The sequence below is a fragment of the Zootoca vivipara genome, chromosome 1, assembly GCF_965207765.1.
Source record: "Zootoca vivipara chromosome 1, rZooViv2.hap1.1, whole genome shotgun sequence".
NCBI lineage: Eukaryota > Metazoa > Chordata > Lepidosauria > Squamata > Lacertidae > Zootoca > Zootoca vivipara.
In genome coordinates this window covers 84,871,108-84,891,253 of record NC_142582.1, presented here as the reverse complement: position 1 = coordinate 84,891,253, position 20,146 = coordinate 84,871,108, and the positions used below count along the sequence as shown (strand labels likewise).

Below are 20,146 nucleotides of genomic sequence, written 5' to 3'. Positions count from 1 at the left end.
TAAATTCATATAAAAGAGCCATAAGCTGGCTGGACGTTTGGCTCCCAAGCAGAAGAATTTATGCTGGAAGGCACAACATCTCCCCCTCTTCCTTTCCCATCTGGTACCTGTCCATGGAGAGCTGAGCTACAAGAGTGACATCAATTGCATCAGCCAAGATCGGGAAATCATACTGCAGGAAGAAGAGATGCACCCGGTGCTGAATAAGGCTCTGCCTCCGAAAATCATAGCAAGGATCGTCTTCATCCAGCTCCTCTAGGGCCTGCTGGAGCTAAAGTTTATGCAGGGGGTGAGAGGACAAGGAGAGAGAGGTAAGGCTAAGTTGGCAAGTTGACCTAGAGTGAAGCACAGCCACAATGCAGCTTTAAAAGACGGGGTTTCTAGAGCCTGAGATACTACTGGGAGAGTGGGGAGGGTCTTGAGTTTTGTACTAAGCAGAACATAACCTCATCAGTCCACTAATCCTAACTGAAATTATGCGAGTGTGTTGTTCTGAATGTGGTGAAAACGTGCCCGATTTCTTTAGGTTTGCCATTACATTTAATTAGGAATAAAAACTAGAAGAGAACAATGAAACCCAAGCAAAATATCATGGGTGCAAGTAGAACAAGGACTAAAAATCACCATCATGGGGTAACTGAGCTGGAATGAAGACGCCTCGCTTAGAAAAGGAGCCCGAGACAACCAGGATTTTAAAGAGGCCAGGTTGCATAGTAAGGCATGCACGTAGTTTTTTTGAGCTCCATTTAAGAGAGCAGCTAAATAAATGGGAAGTCTGGAGGGATTTTCCATTTCAGGCATGAGGAGAAGGGAGAAGGATAGAAAATTAGGCTCCCACCTGGCCACTGGGGAGGCTGGCGCAGCCAAAAAGCTCCCTGCGCAGCAGGTTGCCATCATACTCCAGGAAGGTCAAGTAGAGGTTCCGAAAGAACTCCACGTGCTTATTCTTCACCCGCAGCTTCTTGGGAGAGTTCCAGTGGATCACCTGAGAACAGATAGCTAAAACATAAGGCTTGTTACAGGTGCCAATCCACTCCACATCTTCAGTCAAGCCCCTGCAGAACTAACATTGTTCTAGACCAGGGGTCAGCAAACTTTTTCTGTGTGAGGCCGGTTCACTGTCCCTCAGAACTTGTGGTGGGCCGGACCATGCACACACGCCTTCCCTCCCTCCCTCCTTCCCTCGGAGACAGAGTGGCTGAGATACCTCCAGTCAGGGAGGAAATGCCCACCTTAAGATCAGACACCTCTGTGTAGCACTGCTCTGCGCGGGTGTGGTCAGAGAGCTGCACGTTCCAGAAGCAAGGGAGTTGGTATACCAGCGTTGGGCTCTGTTTGATCACTGCATTAAAAATGTCCTAAAAGAGAGATTGCAGTTTGCACACTGGGCACTCTGGAAGAGGAGAAAGGCCCAGAGTAAAACCAAGTGTGAAGCTAAGCAAGGAAGAAATAAATAGGTCTTTATCCTGCTACAACCCATGATGTCTGCAGGAGACAAAAGGTGTGTCCAGGGGCCAGGCTGGAGGCATGCAGAGCTCAGAGCACTTGCCTGGTCGGCCAGCGAGGTGGACAGCATGCTCATGAGCTCCCGCTCGGCTGTCAGGCGCCACATCTGCTCCCAGCCGATTCGACGTAGGCGCTCCAGCAGCAAGAGGATCACTCCTAGGAGAAGAGGAAACCATGAGCACCACTAGGATTGGACAGAAGCAACCAGGGCATCCCTCAGCTCAACTCTTAACAATGCACTTCCACAATGTGCATCTTTTTAGAAGTGGAAGATGGCTCTGTTTTCCTGGGTCCCCAGGAAACCTCCTTGTGTTCTTAAGATCCCTTTGGTGAAATAGAGTTTGCAAACATCTTAATCAATAAAAATGCTCTTTTAAAATCTTTGCAACAGGAGGAGCGGCTGCTCTTCAGTGTTGACAACCAAGCCTCAAGCATGGAGAACGTGTCTTTTCCTATTGCAGCAGCAGCCATGAACTCTTTCCTGCCTCCCCACTAGGGGTGCCTACCTTGCATGGAGAAACAGTTCCCTGGACAACCACCAGGTGGTGCCAAGATATCCTAGAGACCTGCCAAGTGGCTATCCATGATAGAAAGCTTGTTTCTGGAGTCATGTCGAGAGGAGCTGGTGTGCCTGTCACGCCATTTGACCCAGCTCCATCGCTGGTTACTCACGCTCTGAAATACCAGCAGTAGAATAGTTTACAACTTCACTGAACTACAACTCAAAGATTTGTGGGGGGGGGGCAATGACAATCAACGCTGGCATAAAACCAGCATAAGCATGCCCTGCAAAAACTGCTAACGGTAGACTTGGAGGCCACCTGGTCCAAGCACCTGCTCAATGCAGAAAATCCAGAGAGAGAATACCTAAGAGACAGCCATCCATCCTGCTCCCATTAACTGGTCTCATTACTGAACTCTTTCTATTCTTAGGTTTTCCTAATGTTCAGCTTCTGTAATCCAATCCCAGTGGAGCTAGTTCTGCCCCTTGAGGCAGCAGAGAACAAGTCTATGCACTCTTCCATGGGACAGCCTTTGGACATTTGAAGCGTACTGTCCTGCTGCTCTCTGTCTTTTCTTCAGGCTCTGCAAACCAGTCCTTTTAATCCATGTGATACTTTTACTTTCTTCTTTCTTCTTCTTTGGCAATCACTCGTAGCCGAGTAAGATTGTCTTCCATAAACACGGTTTTAACAATGAGCCCGTAAGTGACTGTGGAGGCCAATTCTGGATCCACACGTCCTTCCACAGTGGGGACATTGGTTTCCGGGTGGGAGTTGATCACAGTGGTGATTTTCCAAGCGTGCCTTCCTCTTAGCACGTTTCTCCCTTGCATCATGAGTTCAAGTGTCTTCAAAGCCCACGACAGTTTTGGTAAAGGCTGTTCTCCAACTGGAGCACTCACAGGCCAGTGTTTCCCAGTTGTCAGTGTTTATACTACATTTTTTAAGATTTGCCTTGAGACAGTCTTTAAACCTCTTTTGTTTGACAGCAACGGCGAAGGGGGAGGAGCGGGCAGCGGGAAAGCGCCACTTTGTGCACTGTCTGCTCCTCCCCCTTCCCCTTTGCCAACAGCAACAGTGAAGGGAAAGGAGCGGGCAGCGGGAAAGCGCCGCTTTTGGGGCTATCCACTTCTCCCCTTCCCCTCTGCAGACAGCAACTGCCAAGGAGGAGCGGGCAGCGGGAAATCGGCTGCCTTCGCTCCATAACACACAACTTTTTCCCTTCCGTTTTAGGAGGGGGAAAGTGTGTGTTATGGTCCGAAAAATATGGTACTTTATAGGATCCAGCTTTCACCTAGATTCCATGGGAAGCCAGAGTGTGTGCGCACTCCGCCTCTCAGAAGGTAGGGGTGCTGATCTGGGGAGGAGAGTAAGAAATGATCAGATGGGGTGGCACCCACAGCATTCGCTCAAAACTCCAAATCTGCCATGGATGTAGAAAGGAAGCTACCTCTTCTTTCCTCATAGGACTAGTTTTCCTTGTGCTCAGTGGGATTTGCTCAAGACCACCTAGTCAACTTCACAGTTGAACCAGGATATCTGAACCTGGATATCGCCACATACAAACCCAGTACTAAAGCCATGGGAACAGAGGACTGCCCAAACTTCATGCTGTCATGTTCCTACAGCCCTCCGGAGCTCACCTGTGTTGAAGCCACGTCCCAGTGCTGGCCATGGTTTATGGTTCTTCCAGAGATTCCCTAGGTACCAGTCACTTTGGTTTTCCACCAGCCCAATCACCTGTTTGTCTGGATTAAGAGATAAGAAAATGAGGCCAAAAGCAGCTAACAGACTTTGCTTGTCAACAAGATCAGTACTCTGGAACTCACTCCCTAAGGATCATCCCTGCTGTATAATTTTCAAAGGAACAGAGTAAATGGAAAGACCACAGAGTAAGGAAAGAAACCCATTCAGTATCTGGGGCCACCAGAGCTGTCCTATACCATGAGCCATTGCCTCTGGAGAGGCGCTCATAGATGGTCAAAGGCCCGGAGCAGGGAACTTGTGGCCCTCTAAAATGTTGCTGGACTATAACTCTCATTATCCTTGAGCATCTGTCATGCTGACTGGGGCTGATGAGAGAGTTGGAGTCCTCAAAGCATCTTGGAGGGTCACAGGTTCTCTGTTCCTGGTCTAAAGGATCCCCATTCCCCCAGTGGTCATCACTTACCCGAGAACTTCCCAAAGATGGCCCACAGTTCAGCAATGTCAGTGGCAAAGGTGATGTCTGTGTCCAGGACAATGACCTTGGAGAGATCAGAGGGGAGAGCCTTTGTGAGCGTCAATTTCATCAGCCCATAGATTCCAGAGTAGTGCTTGTTGGGGATCCAAGAGATGTCCGGCTGCAAAAATAAAATAAAAAGGGGGGGGGACATTTCAGAAAAGGAGAACAGGCAGGCCAGCATCCGCATCACATGTCTGGTCTATAGCCAAGAAGCCTAAAATTGCTTGTTTCTATGGTTTGAGCAATGAGACAGTACTGAAAATGAGACCATGACACTAAACTACATAGTCTGTATGTCTTTGGTGAGATTTAGAAGCACTTCAAACAAATAAAGTGTTGTGGGAATGCTTTCAACTCCAAAGATGGTGCTTCCACATGGCACTCCTGTTTTGGAGGGCAGCGGAGTCGAGGCACAAAGCTCGCACACAAATGGAAGCCTCCATGCAAATGCAATTCCAAGCAGTCTCCATGTCCCTTGCCATACCTGTGAAACAGGCCTGCAAGTCTGCAAGAAGGTATCTGGGGACTAGCGAACTTCATCACCCTGGTCATTAATAATACTTCCTAATGGGCTATTCTACTGATATTTTTGTATTTTTATATTGTAAACCGCCCTGTGGATCTTTGGAAGAAGGGTGGTATAGAAATTTAAATAATAGATCCTGAAGCTGAGGCTCCAATACTTTGGCCACCTCATGAGAAGAGAAGACTCCCTGGAAAAGACCCTGATGTTGGGAAAGATGGGGGGCACAAGGAGAAGGGGAAGTCAGAGGATGAGATGGTTGGACAGTGTTCTCGAAGCTACGAACATGAGTTTGACCAAACTGCGGGAGGCAGTGGAAGACAGGAGTGCCTGGCGTGCTCTGGTCCATGGGGTCACGAAGAGTCGGACACGACTAAACGACTAAACAACAACATAGTGTGGCAAGACTTCAAAGGCATCTATGGACTCCCAATTCTGCTCTAGATTTCATGGCCCCTGTGTAAGAGACCCCCCCACTAAAAAGTCCCACCCCATCTTCAGTGAAAGCACATGGTCTGTTCAACCACAATCCACTTTCCTGTTTTCTCAAGGGTCAGAAATGTGAAAAAAATATGGAGTGTGGATCATTGCACTAAGCTTGGCTGGGTGAACCTTACCTGTCTAGATAGTTTTGGGTGCCAAACATATACCTGGGCACTGCCAAATGTCTTAGACGTGGCAGGAAAATGCATGTTCTCCCGCCCCAGATGTAATTTCACCTTCCTTCATCCAATTCAGCCAGAAACAATAGAGAGTGACTTTCTGATTCACAGCAGAATAAATAAGGCAACTCCATTATGTAAAATCTAAGAGCTTTAATCCCAAAACAACGAAATCAAAGAGTACGACTGCATACTCCTGGAATCCGGCTACTTTCAAATTTCAAACACAAATAAATTATGTTTCTATCCCTTCCTATTTTATTATGGGCAACAACTTGCACATAAAGTTTTGGCAAAAGCGAGAGCAGACTGCCTGGCACAGTCCCCACTGCTCATTAGGAACATTTCTGTGGCCTTGAAAAACTCCAGGTGTTGCTTCAGGGCTTCCTGCCTTAATCTTTCTGCCCTTCTGTCACTTTGCTGAAAGATTAGCATTCTTGGACATCAGAATCATGAAAGTGCATCATGCAATCATTTCAAGTGCAGATTTTGGCTGCTGTTCTGTTGCAAAGTTCTAGGTGACTTTAAGAATGATTCATGACCTTTTGGATCCATTCACATGCTTGGATCCAGCCACTATCCCTCAGGGGGCTCAATTCCAAGGAAAAATGTGTTTATTTATGTATATTGCATTTATTGTTTCTTAATTATGTTATTTAAAAAAGTATTATTCTTTTAGTAGCAGTAGTATTGTTTAGTTTTTAATGTGGAATTTGTATTTTATGTTTACGTGAACACACACAAATGCACACACACAAACACACTTCTCCCACCTCCCCAGATATGTAAACCACTTAGAGATTCCTGCTTGAATAACTGGTATGCAGCTTAACTTTATATATTTCTAAATCATTCAGATCCTGTCAAACAGGTGCTTCCCACTCTACAAACGAAATGACAATAGTAGCAAATGAGAGCACAGAAAACAATGGAAAGGGTTTGCGTCTCTCATCTCCAAGCAAGCCATTCCTACGGCAGGGCCTTCCCTAGAGAGCTGCTCCCTTCATGGAAAGAGGGTGTGGAGAGGGAAGGGAAGAGAGGGAGAGGGAACAAATGGAGAAAGAGAGAACGCGCCCAGCTTGATCTCCCTTGCCTTCAGGTCAGCAGCATTGTAGAAGCTAACATGAACAGAGGGCACCATCCAGGACTCAAACAACATCTGCAGGATCTTTTGGGCCACAGAGTCAGTGATGAGATGGAAGTGAAGAGGGTTCTTCCTGCCAAGGAAGGAAACAGTTAATGCTTGCAATAGTTGAAAGCAAGATGCAAAATACATCCAACTCTCTCATTTTACACACACACACACACACACGCAGCAGCTGATGCCTTACTGTGCCATATACCCTGGCAGCTGCATTTAAGTGAAACAGGATGTGGTCAGAGGACCCTAACTAGTCTTCACTTGTTCTGTCTTTCCCCAACACATCCAGAACTGCAGCTTGGAAGCAAAATCACAGAAAGTCATCCTATTTTAACCCTGTGTTCAAATCCTGGGAAACTCAGAAGCCTACCTGCTCAAAAGAAGAGCGGCCTTCCCCACCCCTCCAAGGTTACCTGTGGAAGAGGATGGATTTCACCAGGGTAACGACGTCCCGACTTGCATTGTATCCAGCACAGACAATTGCAATATGGAGAAGCTGTTCAGAAACACAAATATGCCATCAGGCCTGGCCCCCAACCACAATTCACTGCAAGAGATCCTCTCCCCTCCCTTCCCCTCCAAGTAGAGATTTTAGAAGCCGCTTCCCACAATACATGCAGAATCCACCTGTCCTGCCAGGGCCCTTTCTTCCTTCACCCAAGTCAGTAAAAAGGGTGAGCAGAGTGGTTGTTGTTGTTGTTTAGTCGTTTAGTCGTGTCCGACTCTTCGTGATCCCATGGACCATAGCACGCCAGGCACTCCTGTCTTGCACTGCCTCCCGCAGTTTGGTCAAACTCATGTTCGTAGCTTCGAGAACACTGTCCAACCATCTTGTCCTCTGTCGTCCCCTTCTCCTAGTGCCCTCAATCTTTCCCAACATCAGGGTCTTTCCCAAGGATTCTTCTCTTCTCATGAGGTGGCCAAAGTATTGGAGTCTCAGCTTCACGATCTGTCCTTCCAGGGAGCACTCAGGGCTGATTTCCTTAAGAATGGATAGGTTTGATCTTCTAGCAGTCCATGGGACTCTCAAGAGTCTCCTCCAGCACCATAATTCAAAAGCATCAGTGCTTTTTGGTAACTTTTCCCAAAGCAAAATGGATAATGCAAAACGTTGATGCAAAACCAACCAGAGTTAGAAACGGACATAGAAACCAGGCGCAAGCGAGGACTGCCTCCTTGCCCTCAGGGGATTATCATACCAACACGTATCTTAGGGTTCATAAAAGCATTACATTGTGAAATAAGTATCACAGTACCTACAGCAGGAAGTGGCAAGAGTGGGAATTATATGGCTACACCTATTATCTTAGGGCAAGGGCAGCCAACGTTACAGCCTCCAGAGGTTGAGAACTACACCTCCCACCACTCCCAACTATTCTAATGGGGATGATGGGATATGTAGTCCAAAACCTCTGGAAGGCACCATGTTGGCTACCCCCATCTTAGGGAACGAAACAGGTTGAGGAGCCTGAATAACAACACGCCTCTTGCTGTGTGACCTTCCACAGTTCTGCCATAACTATTTGCCTGCAAGGTGCCTTGGCAGCCAGTTGGGACGTCGCCTTTACCTCGCACTTCTGAACCATTCTCTGCTTGAGGCAGCCGGTGCGGTTGTCCCTTCCATCCTGGTCTTCTATGAACTGCGCTCCCTGCTGGCTGCTGTCCGTCCCATCCACAGCCTCGTCCTGCATCTGAGACTGGCTGAGTTGTAGCCTCAACAGCTGGTTTTCCTCTTCCACTTTCTGTACTTGGGACACCAAGGCCTCGTGGTTAAGGTATCGGCTTGACTGTTCTCCAAAGCAAGGCGGGAGCAGGAAGGAGCACCCATCTATAGAGGAGATCCCCCCCCAAAAAAAGAAAACATAAATAGGGGAGTGGTGAGAGGAGGAGGCTACATAGTCACTGAGCCTTTTGCACATACTTGAGTGAAACAAGACGGACAAGTGGGAAGAAGGATGAGAGCAGGAACAAATATTTTATGCAGGTTTGCTGGATTCATATAACGAGGTTGCAAAGTTCCAGCACTATAAAATATTCCCCCTATCTCTTTGCATAGTCCTACAATTTCCCTTTTTAGATTCAATTATATTGATTTCACCAGCTATATTTCTCTGCAGTCAAATGGACTCAATTTAAGACTATTCAATATGAATCTGAATGCTGCTCCTCAAGAGGGTGAATGTGAATCTGAACACTCAAGAGTTAATGTACACTATCACCCCACACCATGAATGAGATGGGCAAGAAAGAAGAGAGTGGCAAAACAGGAAGGGGCATAGCTCTGCCTCTAGCTTCTCCATTCATAACTTTGTGGCCAGAGAGTAGTACTGTGTTAATGCAACCTTAGAAAACAATAACAATACTCTGAAAACCCAGCTCTCGTTCTCTCTGCAATGTATTTTCTGGAGAGATCTGCCATTGACATCAGCGAGGGAGGGGAAAGGAGGCAACGCCCTCAAGCCCTCTCCAGTGAAGACTCTCTAACTGCCATAAAGGCAAATGCCAGGGAGAAGAACCACACGACGGATGGAGTCCCAGCATTCCCAAGCTGAACATTATTACCAGCCTGGATTGATCCAAGGAGGGCTTGCTCATAATACTGGCCCTCTTCAGAGAGAGGCCATCAGGTGCAAAGGGGAAAGGGTCTGTTGGTAAGTTCTAGTGTAGAAGATCCAAAGGTTTACAAGCTGCCTTGAATGCTGAGAAGCTGGGAACTAAATATGTTATTTGGTTACTGTTTTTAAATTTCTGAAATTGGAAATCTGGCCCATTCTTCATCATATATGAGAGGGATCAGCTCCTATGTGTTTGGGCTATGAGAAATTCACATGCATCCAAGCAAGGCAATGGAACCACTCTTTTGTCACCTTAATGTCTGGAGGAGGTGGACTCTCTTTCATGGAAGGCTTTTAAAACAGTCTGTCGGGGATTCTTTAGCTGTAATTCCTGCATTGCAGGGAGTTGGACTACATGACCCTTGGGGTTCCTTCCAACTCTACAATTCTAGGAAAGCTTTCCTAATCCTATTACGCAGGAGGAAACAGAGGCCACCCTTTGCCCAAAGGGAGTTGGCAGTATACCTGCAATTCCGCTCTGGAGTCCCAACTCCCACCCACATGTACAGCTGCCACAGGGCAAATCTGTGGCACATGCTTTCATCACACCACCACCCTTCGGTTGTCCATAGGCCATCCTTGCCCTCACTCACACTCCAGATTACCCATAAAGAGGTAGAGCCATGAGATGAGGAAGACCAGGGTCACTGTGGCAAGCAGCAGCTTCAGCTTCCCACGCCAGGGGCACAGCATGATGGTGGCAAAGGTCATGTGGGCAGGCTTAGCCGCACCGGAGCCAGCATCCTACACCCTGCAAGAGAAGAACAAAAGAGTGAACCAAAAATGTTAACCGGCGGAATTGATCCTCAAAATGGAAAATGAGGACTTTGCTAGACTTGGCTTTCCAGAACCAGCAACAGCAGCAGTAAGCAGCTGAAACATTTGCCCCCAAGTTAATAATAATAAAATAATAAAATAATAAAATCCATCAAACATTAAAAGCTTCCCTAAACAGGGCTGCCTTGAGATGCCTTCTAAAGGTCTGGTAATTGTTGTTCTCTTTGACCTCTAGTGGGAGGGCATTCCACAGGGTGGGTGCCACTACCGAGAAGGCCCTCTGCCTGGTTCCCTGTAACTTGGCTTCTCGTAGCGAGGGAACCGCCAGAAGGCCCTCGGCGCTGGACCTCAGTGTCCAGACAGAACGATGGGGGTGGAGAAGTTTGGGTGAAATGGGCTTTGTTCTGATGAGAGTCCACAGCCTATGCATTTTGCACCAGCACAGTCTCCTGACTTGAGGTCAACAGCCACATCCTCCTCTCCCATGAAGCCTCCCCAGTAGCGGGGGCCTCATTCATTCTCCAAAATGGCCAAGGGTGTCTTGAAACATGCTGGAACTGCAATAGGTGTCACCAGGACTTCTAATAGCATTTGTGGGCACTGACAGCAAGCTGATGATCACATCTGAGGAAGCCAATAAGTCCTCTCTGATTCCCACCAGCCAGGATTTGGAAAAGCAAAAAGGACCCTACTCTTTCAACTCCCTTGGCTTAGCAGTAGATAATTTCCCAGTAGGAACTTGCCAAACAAAACTCCTTGAACTCTCAGCTGTGTGCTTCATTCCACCCTAATCAGCATATGATCCCCTTAAAATCACCTGAGTCACCCAAGCTGAACCCAGTTCTAAAGACGCACAGCAAAGGGTAACATGGAGGTCTGTTGTTTTAACATATGTTGCTGAAAATAATGCACACAGAGAAGACTTAACCCCCATAGAGGAGAGACAGCTGGCTGTATCATACACTCACCAGCTGTCTATTGCCATGCACATCTTCAAGAAAAGCCCCTGATATCAGAGGTCCTCCAAACTCACAGCCCTTGCCACTTAACCCAGCACTCCTTTGTTCAGCAGAGGCAATTCAGCAATACTTTCTTCCCAAGAGAAACTTGCAGCCCAGAGTATGAACAACAGCCAGTGCAGGTCATTGGAAACAGTGTTTGGTTTGGAGATAAGTTAGATGGCCTTGCTCGGCCATGAAGCTCACTGAGTGGCCTTTGGTAAAACATTATCTCTCAAACTAGCTCAATTCACGGAATTATTGTGGGGACAAGGATTCCAAAGCACTTTATTATGCTGAAAAGGGCTACAGAAGTGATAAAATTAATACCTACATTTCTATTTAACAGCTTGACCAGAGCAATCTTGCGCTACTAAGCTTGACCAGAGCAATCTTGCGCTACTAAACCCTGGTCTGTTGAAACACAGATTTGTCAGTGTGTGCATGGCTCAAACCCTGTTTTCAAAGATAGGGCCCAAAGTTTTACTCTGCAGCATCAAAATGAGAGCACGGAAGAACGGCAATGTGGAGATGCTATCGGAACTGTGATGCAAACCAAGAGAAAGGAACTCAAAATCAAAAGTGCAAAGAAGTTGCTCTGTGCCTTCCTGCCTGAATCAGTAGCGGAGAGAAAGGCAACAGTGATGGTGCATAAATGGCTGGACTGCCACAAACCAACAAGCAAAATCCCCAGGTTGCTTATGCTTCAGGTGCGCCCTACCAGGCGGGCTTGCAGTCTTCACTGTGCCCCAGGTTGGTTGTACTTCATGGGTGCTGATGGGTGCTGATGCACAACTGAGCTGCTGACATCTGAACCTCACGGCTGACACAGAATTTGGTGTTCTGGTGGCAGGAGCGATATCAGTGCTGTTCCCAGTTTGAGAGTGCTCATGCCACTTCCTGTCACCTTGGTGCTTCAGAAAATGCACATTCACACACACACACACAGCCTTTGATGCTGGCAATGCAACTGCAAATGTTCCAGAATCAGCAGCTCCCTTCAGTGATGTGAGAGGCAAGTGGAGTATATACCTCGGCTGTTCTATTTGGGAGTCTGCAGAGTCAGCTATATGGAAGCCACATTTAAGCTTATTTCCATTTACTACCACATTCAAGTTTTCTAAAGCGAACAGAACATGTATTAAAATCCAACAGAATAAACGGAATGTCAAACAAGATGGGGAAAGGCAAGAGGAAATGATTGAAGGAGGCGGGACACACAAAGCAAGCAGGGCCTTTTAGCTTCAAAGCTATGTTTCATCTCTGCCATGTGATTTTATACTGCTTTCACTTATTTTTGTTGCTAATATGTATATGCTCTTTTTTATTATTTTTCCTCGACCATGTAAGCCAGGCATCCCCAAACTGCGGCCCTCCAGATGTTTTGGCCTACAACTCTCATGATCCCTAGCTAACAGGACCAGTGGTCAGGGATGATGGGGGTTGTAGTCCAAAACATCTGGAGGGCCGAAGTTTGGGGGTGCCTGTAAGCCATACTGAAAAGCAGCAGGATATAAATATCTAAATAAATAATATTTTAATGGAAGAGGAAAAACAGGTAACCTGTGGCCCTCCAGATGATGTTCAATTCCCATCAGTCCCAGCTCAAATGGCCACTAGTAAGATGGGGAGGTGTAGTCCAGCAACAGCTGGAAGAACAGGGTTAGTTACCCTTCCATTAAGGAATGGGAGACAGACAGTTTTAACCCAAGAGGCACAACTAATTCTCTCCTGCATAAGCCTCACTGAAATGAGCTCCATATCAATGGAGCGTGTGAAAGAAAACATCCTGGGTGCTGGTTCCCCATCTTTACCCATGGAATTTGGGCCTTTGGCCCCCAGGCACCAACATCTCTTAGGGCAGCCCTGATCTGATATAGTCCCTGGCAAAGCTGTCTTGCAGATCTCACGTTAAGTGGGCCCATCAGTAAAAACCATCAGACGATGAACAGATGCTGCAGTCTTGGGCTGCACCTTTTAATTGGCAGAGCATCGGAAAAATTTAGCTGGCCAACAGGGACCAATTTTAAATCTATGAACCTTTAAAACAAGTGGGACTGTGAGTTAAGGGAATAGCACTTGGGGGCAATGTTGGTGTGCCATTCATTTGGCTAATGTGTACCTAGCTTTTGCTTATTTTTATTTACACACACACAGACCTTACACTTCACTATCTCATTAATGAACCTAGATTTGGCTTTGGGTAGTTAAAAGACGCCTGCTTCTTGGGAGAAAAGCAATGACAAACCTAGACAGCATCTTAAAAAGCAGAGACATCACCTTGCCAACAAAGGTCCGTATAGTTTCAGCTAGTGCTGTATGGAAGTGAGAGCTGGACCATAAAGAAGGTTGATCGCCGAAGAATTGATGCTTTTGAATTATGGTGCTGGAGGAGACTCTTGAGAGTCCCATGGACTGCAAGAAGATCAAACCTATCCATTCTGAAGGAAATCAGCCCTGAGTGCTCACTGGAAAGACAGATCCTGAAGCTGAGGCTCCAATACTTTGGCCACCTCATGAGAAGAGAAGACTCCCTGGATTTAAATGGGTAAACGCTGTAGAATTAGTAGTTTTCAGTCATCAGAGAATGGGTACATGTACAGAGCTGTCAGAAATCTCCAAAAAGAACAGTAACATAGAAATCCCATTATCTAGACTTGGAGGCATCTTTCCCCATGCCCATAAGTGGCTGAATCCAGTCTCATTCTACAGTGACTGGCAAGCATTAAAGGAAAGCAAGAGTTTCTCATGTGATTTTTTTTCTAGCTTAGCATCCTGCTGTTCACAAAGCTAATCCTTAAACCCTCCAGTCTCCAACGAGCCTGCTGCATTCCTCAGAGACCCATGAGGCAATTACCAACCAGACAGAGGCTCCATTTAGGTTGAAGGGTCACTGGCTAAACCAAGTGGAAAACGCATTCATGACTGTTCCCTGATCTTCCTCATTTCCCTGCTCACCGGAGTGCAAAGGCATCAACAGCTGTACCTTCCCATTAACATCGTGTGTCTAAAACAAACAAACAAAAAACCCTACCCCAGACCAGACAGTCTCTCATGGGTTTCATTTCTTACTTGCATATATGCAAGTATTTGTTCATTTATTTTGCAAAGGAACAGGGAAAGCACCTGCTATAATCAGTGCATTAAGGGGAGAAGGCATTGCTGTGTGTTTACCTCCTTAAAACTTTTACAGAACCAACTCCAAGCATCACAGATCTGTTACCCAGCATTGCTTCAAAGGGTGGGTGGGGGAGCCCAGATTTTGTTGTAAAGGACATAAGCCTTGGGGTGATATGCGGAGAGCAGAAAAGAGGGTGCATGATTGGAGACTACCATATTCACAAACAATGATTCCCACAGCCTATTGTGGTGCATATTCTTTGAAGGGCTCTATTTGAACAGAACTGTAAGGTTTATTTTCTATTATACAAGACGTGCAACTGGGTTTGTGGACCAGGTTATGATTTCCTAACACTTCAGTTCCCCCACAGGGTAGAGTTATAAGCCACACCACCCATGCTGCATAGCCCTCATTAGCAGCAGCCTCTCGGAACAAGGTGGCCATATCAAAGGCAGCTGCATTCATACTGTGATCTGGAAAAGCCTGGGCTTCCTTGAAAAGGGCTCCTCAGCAAGATGATCAAGAAAGAGACAGGATTTCCCATCACAGATCATCTTTTGCTGTAACGTACATCTGTAGTGATGTGAAAGCCCTGAATATAGGAAGTTTACAATACAAACCACCATTCTAAGGTTGAGTTTAAAACCCAATCACTCCCATCTTGCCCTGCATTCTCCCTGCTTTGTTGCTCTTTTTTATTTTATTTTATTACATTTATATCCCACCTTTCTTCCGTCCAGGCACTGCCCAGAGCCAGACCTGTTTAGCTTCAGCCAAGTGGTGGTCTCATGCGGTGCCTGGGGGCCATATCCTAGGGACTATGTGACTTCCATGGCAAGGACTTTGGAGACAGGAACCCTGCTTCTAAGCTGCACTGTACAAAACTGTGACCTGCCCCCAACTCTTGGGATGGGGCTGACTTCAGTTCCAAAGTTCTAAAAGAGGTTTTTAGAAAGGTAAGAGCACTTAATTATAAATTGGGTGACTCTTGGTGGGGAAGGGTGTCTCTCTTGGGAAAAAAAGGGGGGTTGCCTTTAATAAAATAACAGTTGAGATTCTGCCTGCAAGTGAGCTTTCCAGTGGTATTTGACTGTGTAAACACATCCACATACTATCAGTGATAACTATGCTAAAGCAAGGGGAGTTATGCGACAAGCTGAAGGAATGCAATGTGTGTGAATAACTCCCAATTTTATTCAGGCTGCGAACTCGAAGGGATCAGGTTGAACTTTTGCAGCCTCATTAGTTTGCCCAGTAAGCTGTGGATTCCAAGGCAAATGAGAAGGGCCTCCCACACCTCTCCTTCATGCTACAAAGCTTAATCTCTCACTGCCGGGAGATGCATATTGTTAGTGTTTAGGTATCCAAAATGCCAGATTCCCAGGATGTGTATGGACATGTTGGCGAGGCCCCTCTGTCAGGTTCTAATCCCATAACTTTGTTCCAGGAGAAAGGCAATGCCCCATAGCTTGATCGCTGCCCCACAACCTAAAATCCTAGATAAGAACAGCGAAAAGCATTCACATATTGTCTTTCCACCCCCATACAGTGGAATCTCCGCAAAAGGGCTGCCTTACTTAAGAAACCTATTAGTGTGCACATCAGATGAACATTACTGGTACATGCATCCACTCACTTTGCTGAACACAGTGCAGATTCATGTTCTTTTTATTTATAACACTTGTCCGCAAAAGGAAGGCAAATGCTCATGTAAACATTTAGGAAAAGGAGTTGCAAAAAGGCCATAAAGCCACTTGTGTGCTAATATTAATCTACAGTGGTACCTCGGTTTAAGTACACAATTGGTTCCAAACGTCTGTACTTAACCTGAAGCGTACTTAACCTGAAGCGAACTTTCCCATTGAAAGTAATGGAAAGTGGATTAATCCAGACTTAAACTGAAAGTATTCAAACTGAAACGTACTTATATAGCTTCTGGGCAAGTGACAGAATAATGACTCCATGCCTGAGATTTGCATAACGACAGCTGGAGGTTGTGTGCTGGAACTTTTCTTTAGTCATAGGACTAAAAAAAAAAAAAAGCCTGGATTACTAGCCAGTCATCCATTCAGAGCCCTTGTGCCTATTGATGCACAGAACTTTTGATGAGTCTTTAGAGTTGGAGGAGGGGAGAGAAGGTGTGTAAGGTCTGTAGGCAAAGGAACTGCTCTCCATACCATTTGTAAGGATTGCTCAATGAAAGAGACATGCAGCGCTGCTGTTCAAACAAATAATGAAGCCCATCACACAGCAGGGGATTGATTCACTGCGCCACAACTGCAACCCTTTCCTATGGTGGACCCCTGCAGTGCCCAGATGCAGAGGCCCCCAAATCCTCACATATCCTAGAAACAAGACAAGCAACTTTGAGGAGCCTTTTAAGTGAGGCTGCCTGGATATAGGTCAGGTGCACTGAGCTGGGGTAGAAGCTCTAGGAAGCAGCAAGTGCCAGCATGACACCCAGTTTCATAATCCCTTCTCCTGCTGACATCATCATTGCTGGAGGGCACACCAACTGCTGAAACCCTGCTTTCTTGATCTTTCCAATAAAACCACTGTGCCAGCTAGATGCAATAGAAATATCTCTAAGTGTCAGGAGAAGACTCACGGGCTGTGCAGATCGCGGCCTAGAGGAAGAGGGATGAAAGAAAGTGATAGTTTGCGGGAAGGAAATAAGGTACAAGGAAAATAAGAGAAGAAATTACAGAAGACACAGACACAGACGCACACCCCTATCTTCATTTGAGAGGCATGTAGAGGAAAGGAAAACAAAAGAAAAAGCTTTCATCAGCAAATGGGGAGGGCATCACAATACTTCCAGAACAAATGTTTCTACTTAGCTTGAGAAAAGCGAAGTGATGGGACATCTCTGCCACAAGGAAAAAGCTTCCTTCCAAATATGGCTTAGACCTCAGTAGAAAATGATGCCAGTAATTGCCAGCGGATTATGGCAAACTCTGCTCCACCTGGCACCATTTCGTGACTGGTTCTGCCCCCGCACCACCATTTTGTAGCTGGTGGGCCTCCGTAATTTTCAGCGGTCTCACGTGGGCTTTAGAGTTGGAAAGTTCGAGGACCGACCCCTGTTCTAGGAGACACTGCCTTACACCAAACAGCTACAGGATCATAGAAAACTGGCTAATTATGAAGACGACTGGAGGATGTTCCTAATTCTTAGGAAAGGCTATAGTAGATCAGTAGCAGATCACACACTTTGCATGTAACCATTCAATCATTTGAACCACCAGCTCAGGTTGATGCTGCACAGAAGCAGTGCCGATTAATGTGGGCACCCTGAACAGAGGCACCAATGCCCAGTCTTCCATGAACCACCCTTCACTGCTATGCACACACGTCCCAATATCAAGTTTTATTTATTAAAAGCACGTTACCTAGCTATTGAGTGGAAACAGCGTCTTAGATGTTACCAATAACAAGGTAGGCAACCCCTTCCCGTTCTAATCTAAAAGATGTGACACAAGGGGGAGGGGGGTTGAGGTTGGGAAGAGGCAAGCAACGTCAAGCAGCAACGAAGTTACAAAGTTCTTCCGATCAGCTTGAATGAGAAAGGGAGCGAGAGGAGGAGTTAGAAGTCGGTCTCTTTGAGGTAACCAAACATTAAGAGGTTTCCTGGAGGTGTACAGCTCTACTGGTGGGTCCCTTTTTTGTTCAGTCCTGTTCGAGAAACCCGCCACACAAACTCACTCATTCACAAAATGGGTTTAGGAAAAGAGCGAAGACCTAACCTGCGCGGCCCACCTTCCGTAGTGGCTTGTGAGTGAGCGGGTCGCCAGAACCGCGCGGGAGCGACGTGCCCTTCACGGGCCAGTAAACATAGCTGCTAGGAAAGAGGAACAACAAGTCGGGGAAACGAATGCAGCTGGGGCGGTTTCATACTAGAGAGATTAAGGAAGTTTCAAGGGTCCTGGAAACCAGCTCAATAGCGAGCGCACTTTCATTGGATGCTGGGGGGGGGGAGAGAGAGAGAGAGAGAGACCCCACCCCAAACACCACTACGGCGGTGCCGTGCGCTCTGCGCCCCCGTGATTGCCTTCCGCAACCCTGATTACGCGCGAGGTAACAAGCAAGGACGCAGCGCGATCTCTCGCCGACGGGGAAGTTGGTGAGAGGCGCCACCGGCGTTGCTTCACAGGGAACTCCGAGCCTCTGCATCTGGCCCGACGATCCTCTCCCCTCCTCCAATTTCCTTCCCACCTGCTGCAGGCGCTCACAGCAAGCCCAGGTGTCCTTACCTGGCTTTTGTCTTCGGGCCGACTCCCCCCGGCCCTGAGCTTTGCGCGCAGGCAGCCCACAGACAGCAGCGCCCTTTTCTACGCTTCCTCTGCCCTCTTTTCCTTGCTTGCACACGCCTCCCTTTGGGATCAGTCACTTTCCTCTCCCCTCTTTTGTTAATTCCCGGAGCAGAGGCCTCCCCTCCCCGGAAGGCGAAGAACAAAAGGAAAGCCCACAAAAGAAAAAGAGAAAAAGGTTACGTTAACTTTCTGCTCAGCCATCGCAAAGTCGCCCAGGGCGAAGGGGTACCCGCCTGCTCCGCCTCCCCTCGCTCCCCCCTCCCCGTTACCTTGACTCAGCCGAGCTGCCCCTTCCTCCCCTCCGGTAAATTGAGGCAAGAAAAAACTCGCATCGCCACCGGAGGGCTCAAGAAAAGCGTCGCCACTGCTAGAAGTGCCAAAAATAAAGTAAACACAGAGGGTCACCGCTGCCCACGTGAGAAGCGACGCGGCGTCCCGGGAGCTCCGATAAAAGAGCCTCGGCTGAGAGGAGGAGGCGGAGGGGGCGAGAGAAAGTGGCGGCAATTAACTCCGCAGGCGCCGCCGGGGCTGACCCCAACTCAGGACGCCTGGCAGGAGCAGGGTCGAACCCGGCCGGATGTGGGAATCGTGCTGCTTTCTGGGGGGAGGGGTGGGAAGCCCCCGGGGCATGAATCCGACATTCAGCCGAGCCTGACCTGAAAACCCAACTCTCGGGTTAGTTCGTTAGGTCCTTGCCCTAGAATGACATGCTCGCTGCACTGTTTGAATGGCACCTGCTCATGCCCATCTAGTTTCCTCTTACTGTTTTTATAACACATACTCGTGCATGTTTACACATAGGTAAGTCCCGCTGCATTCAGTGGGGTTTACTTCCCAGTATTTACTCAAGCGTTACTTTTGAGGAAAGATGGCTAGGAGTGAGCTTTTTATTTTTTAATAAAGAAAGACGGAACTCTTGTTTCCCACAAGCATCTAATGAGAACCAGATGCTGGACTAAGCTGGGCCACTGGCTGGACTCTTATGTTCTTATGATACACCAAGATCTATGGCCGTGCAAAGAGAGAGATGCATCGAGTGTGCCTGTTTGCTCGCAGGCGGGGCGGGCGAGGTTGGAGAGGCTTCTCCAAAAATAATCAGGCAGCTCCGGTCACTTTTTCCTGTCCTGCTTGAAAATAAAAGCGTCCGGGGGATTCATCAAAGCCCCATCCACCCGAAAAGGTCTCGAAGAAACAGGAGCGACTAAAGATGGAAGCGCGTTCTTCTTATCTAGGAGGCTCCGGCCGGGAGAGTCTGAGGCAACGCGCGCGGGTGCCGAGGACCTGGAAGGAGCCCGGGCGACGAGCCTGCAGGAATGCCAGCTATGCGGAGGCTGCCTGTACCTGCAGCTGCTCCCTTGCTGATGGCCCCCCGGCCCGCACGGGGAGGAAGAGAGAGCGATTTTCCTCCAGCATCCGCGAAGAAACGAGCAGCGCCCGAGAAAAACCATACCTGGGGCGGAGAGGAAAACCAGCTTCACGGCCTCCCTTCACGCCCCAGTACAAGCAAGTGCAGACCCGTCTGGGCCTTCATACGAGTAAGACGCAGAGATGTCTGCCCCCAGGCTACCATTTATTTGCATTACAAAACTGCAACGACGACGAAGCCCTCGGGGAGTTTTTCCAGCTAGTTTGCAGACCCACCTTTAACTGCTCTAAAGGGAGGTGGGATGTTCATTGCACAAAGAAACTAATAACTCCTTTCCAGTTGTCACATTCCCAACAAACATTCATAGAAGAAGGCTACAGGTCTGGCCCTAGACTAG

General features: G+C 47.6%; 1 protein-coding gene across 12 annotated transcripts in view; it reads right to left on the bottom strand.

The window, feature by feature from the left end:
- LARGE2 (LARGE xylosyl- and glucuronyltransferase 2) overlaps window positions 1-20,146 on the bottom strand; it is a 50,953-nt gene that overhangs the window by 5,131 nt on the left and 25,676 nt on the right. For 5 of the 12 annotated variants that reach the window (XM_035115600.3, XM_060274590.2, XM_088669246.1 and 2 more), the window contains exons 2-11: window positions 9,768-9,925; window positions 8,128-8,387; window positions 6,973-7,055; window positions 6,512-6,635; window positions 4,180-4,351; window positions 3,653-3,757; window positions 1,550-1,662; window positions 1,233-1,358; window positions 839-985; window positions 108-271 (exon numbers count right to left, since the gene is read on the bottom strand). In XM_035115600.3, coding sequence (XP_034971491.2) covers window positions 108-271; window positions 839-985; window positions 1,233-1,358; window positions 1,550-1,662; window positions 3,653-3,757; window positions 4,180-4,351; window positions 6,512-6,635; window positions 6,973-7,055; window positions 8,128-8,387; window positions 9,768-9,885 — 1,412 coding nt within the window. In that variant the 5' untranslated portion in view covers window positions 9,886-9,925. Of the gene's footprint in view, window positions 1-107; window positions 272-838; window positions 986-1,232; window positions 1,359-1,549; window positions 1,663-3,652; window positions 3,758-4,179; window positions 4,352-6,511; window positions 6,636-6,972; window positions 7,056-8,127; window positions 8,388-9,767; window positions 9,926-17,816; window positions 17,904-18,323; window positions 18,474-18,652; window positions 18,820-20,146 lie in introns of those variants that run through there. The other 7 variants (XM_088669296.1, XM_088669288.1, XM_088669281.1 and 4 more) reach the window with 6 other exon arrangements.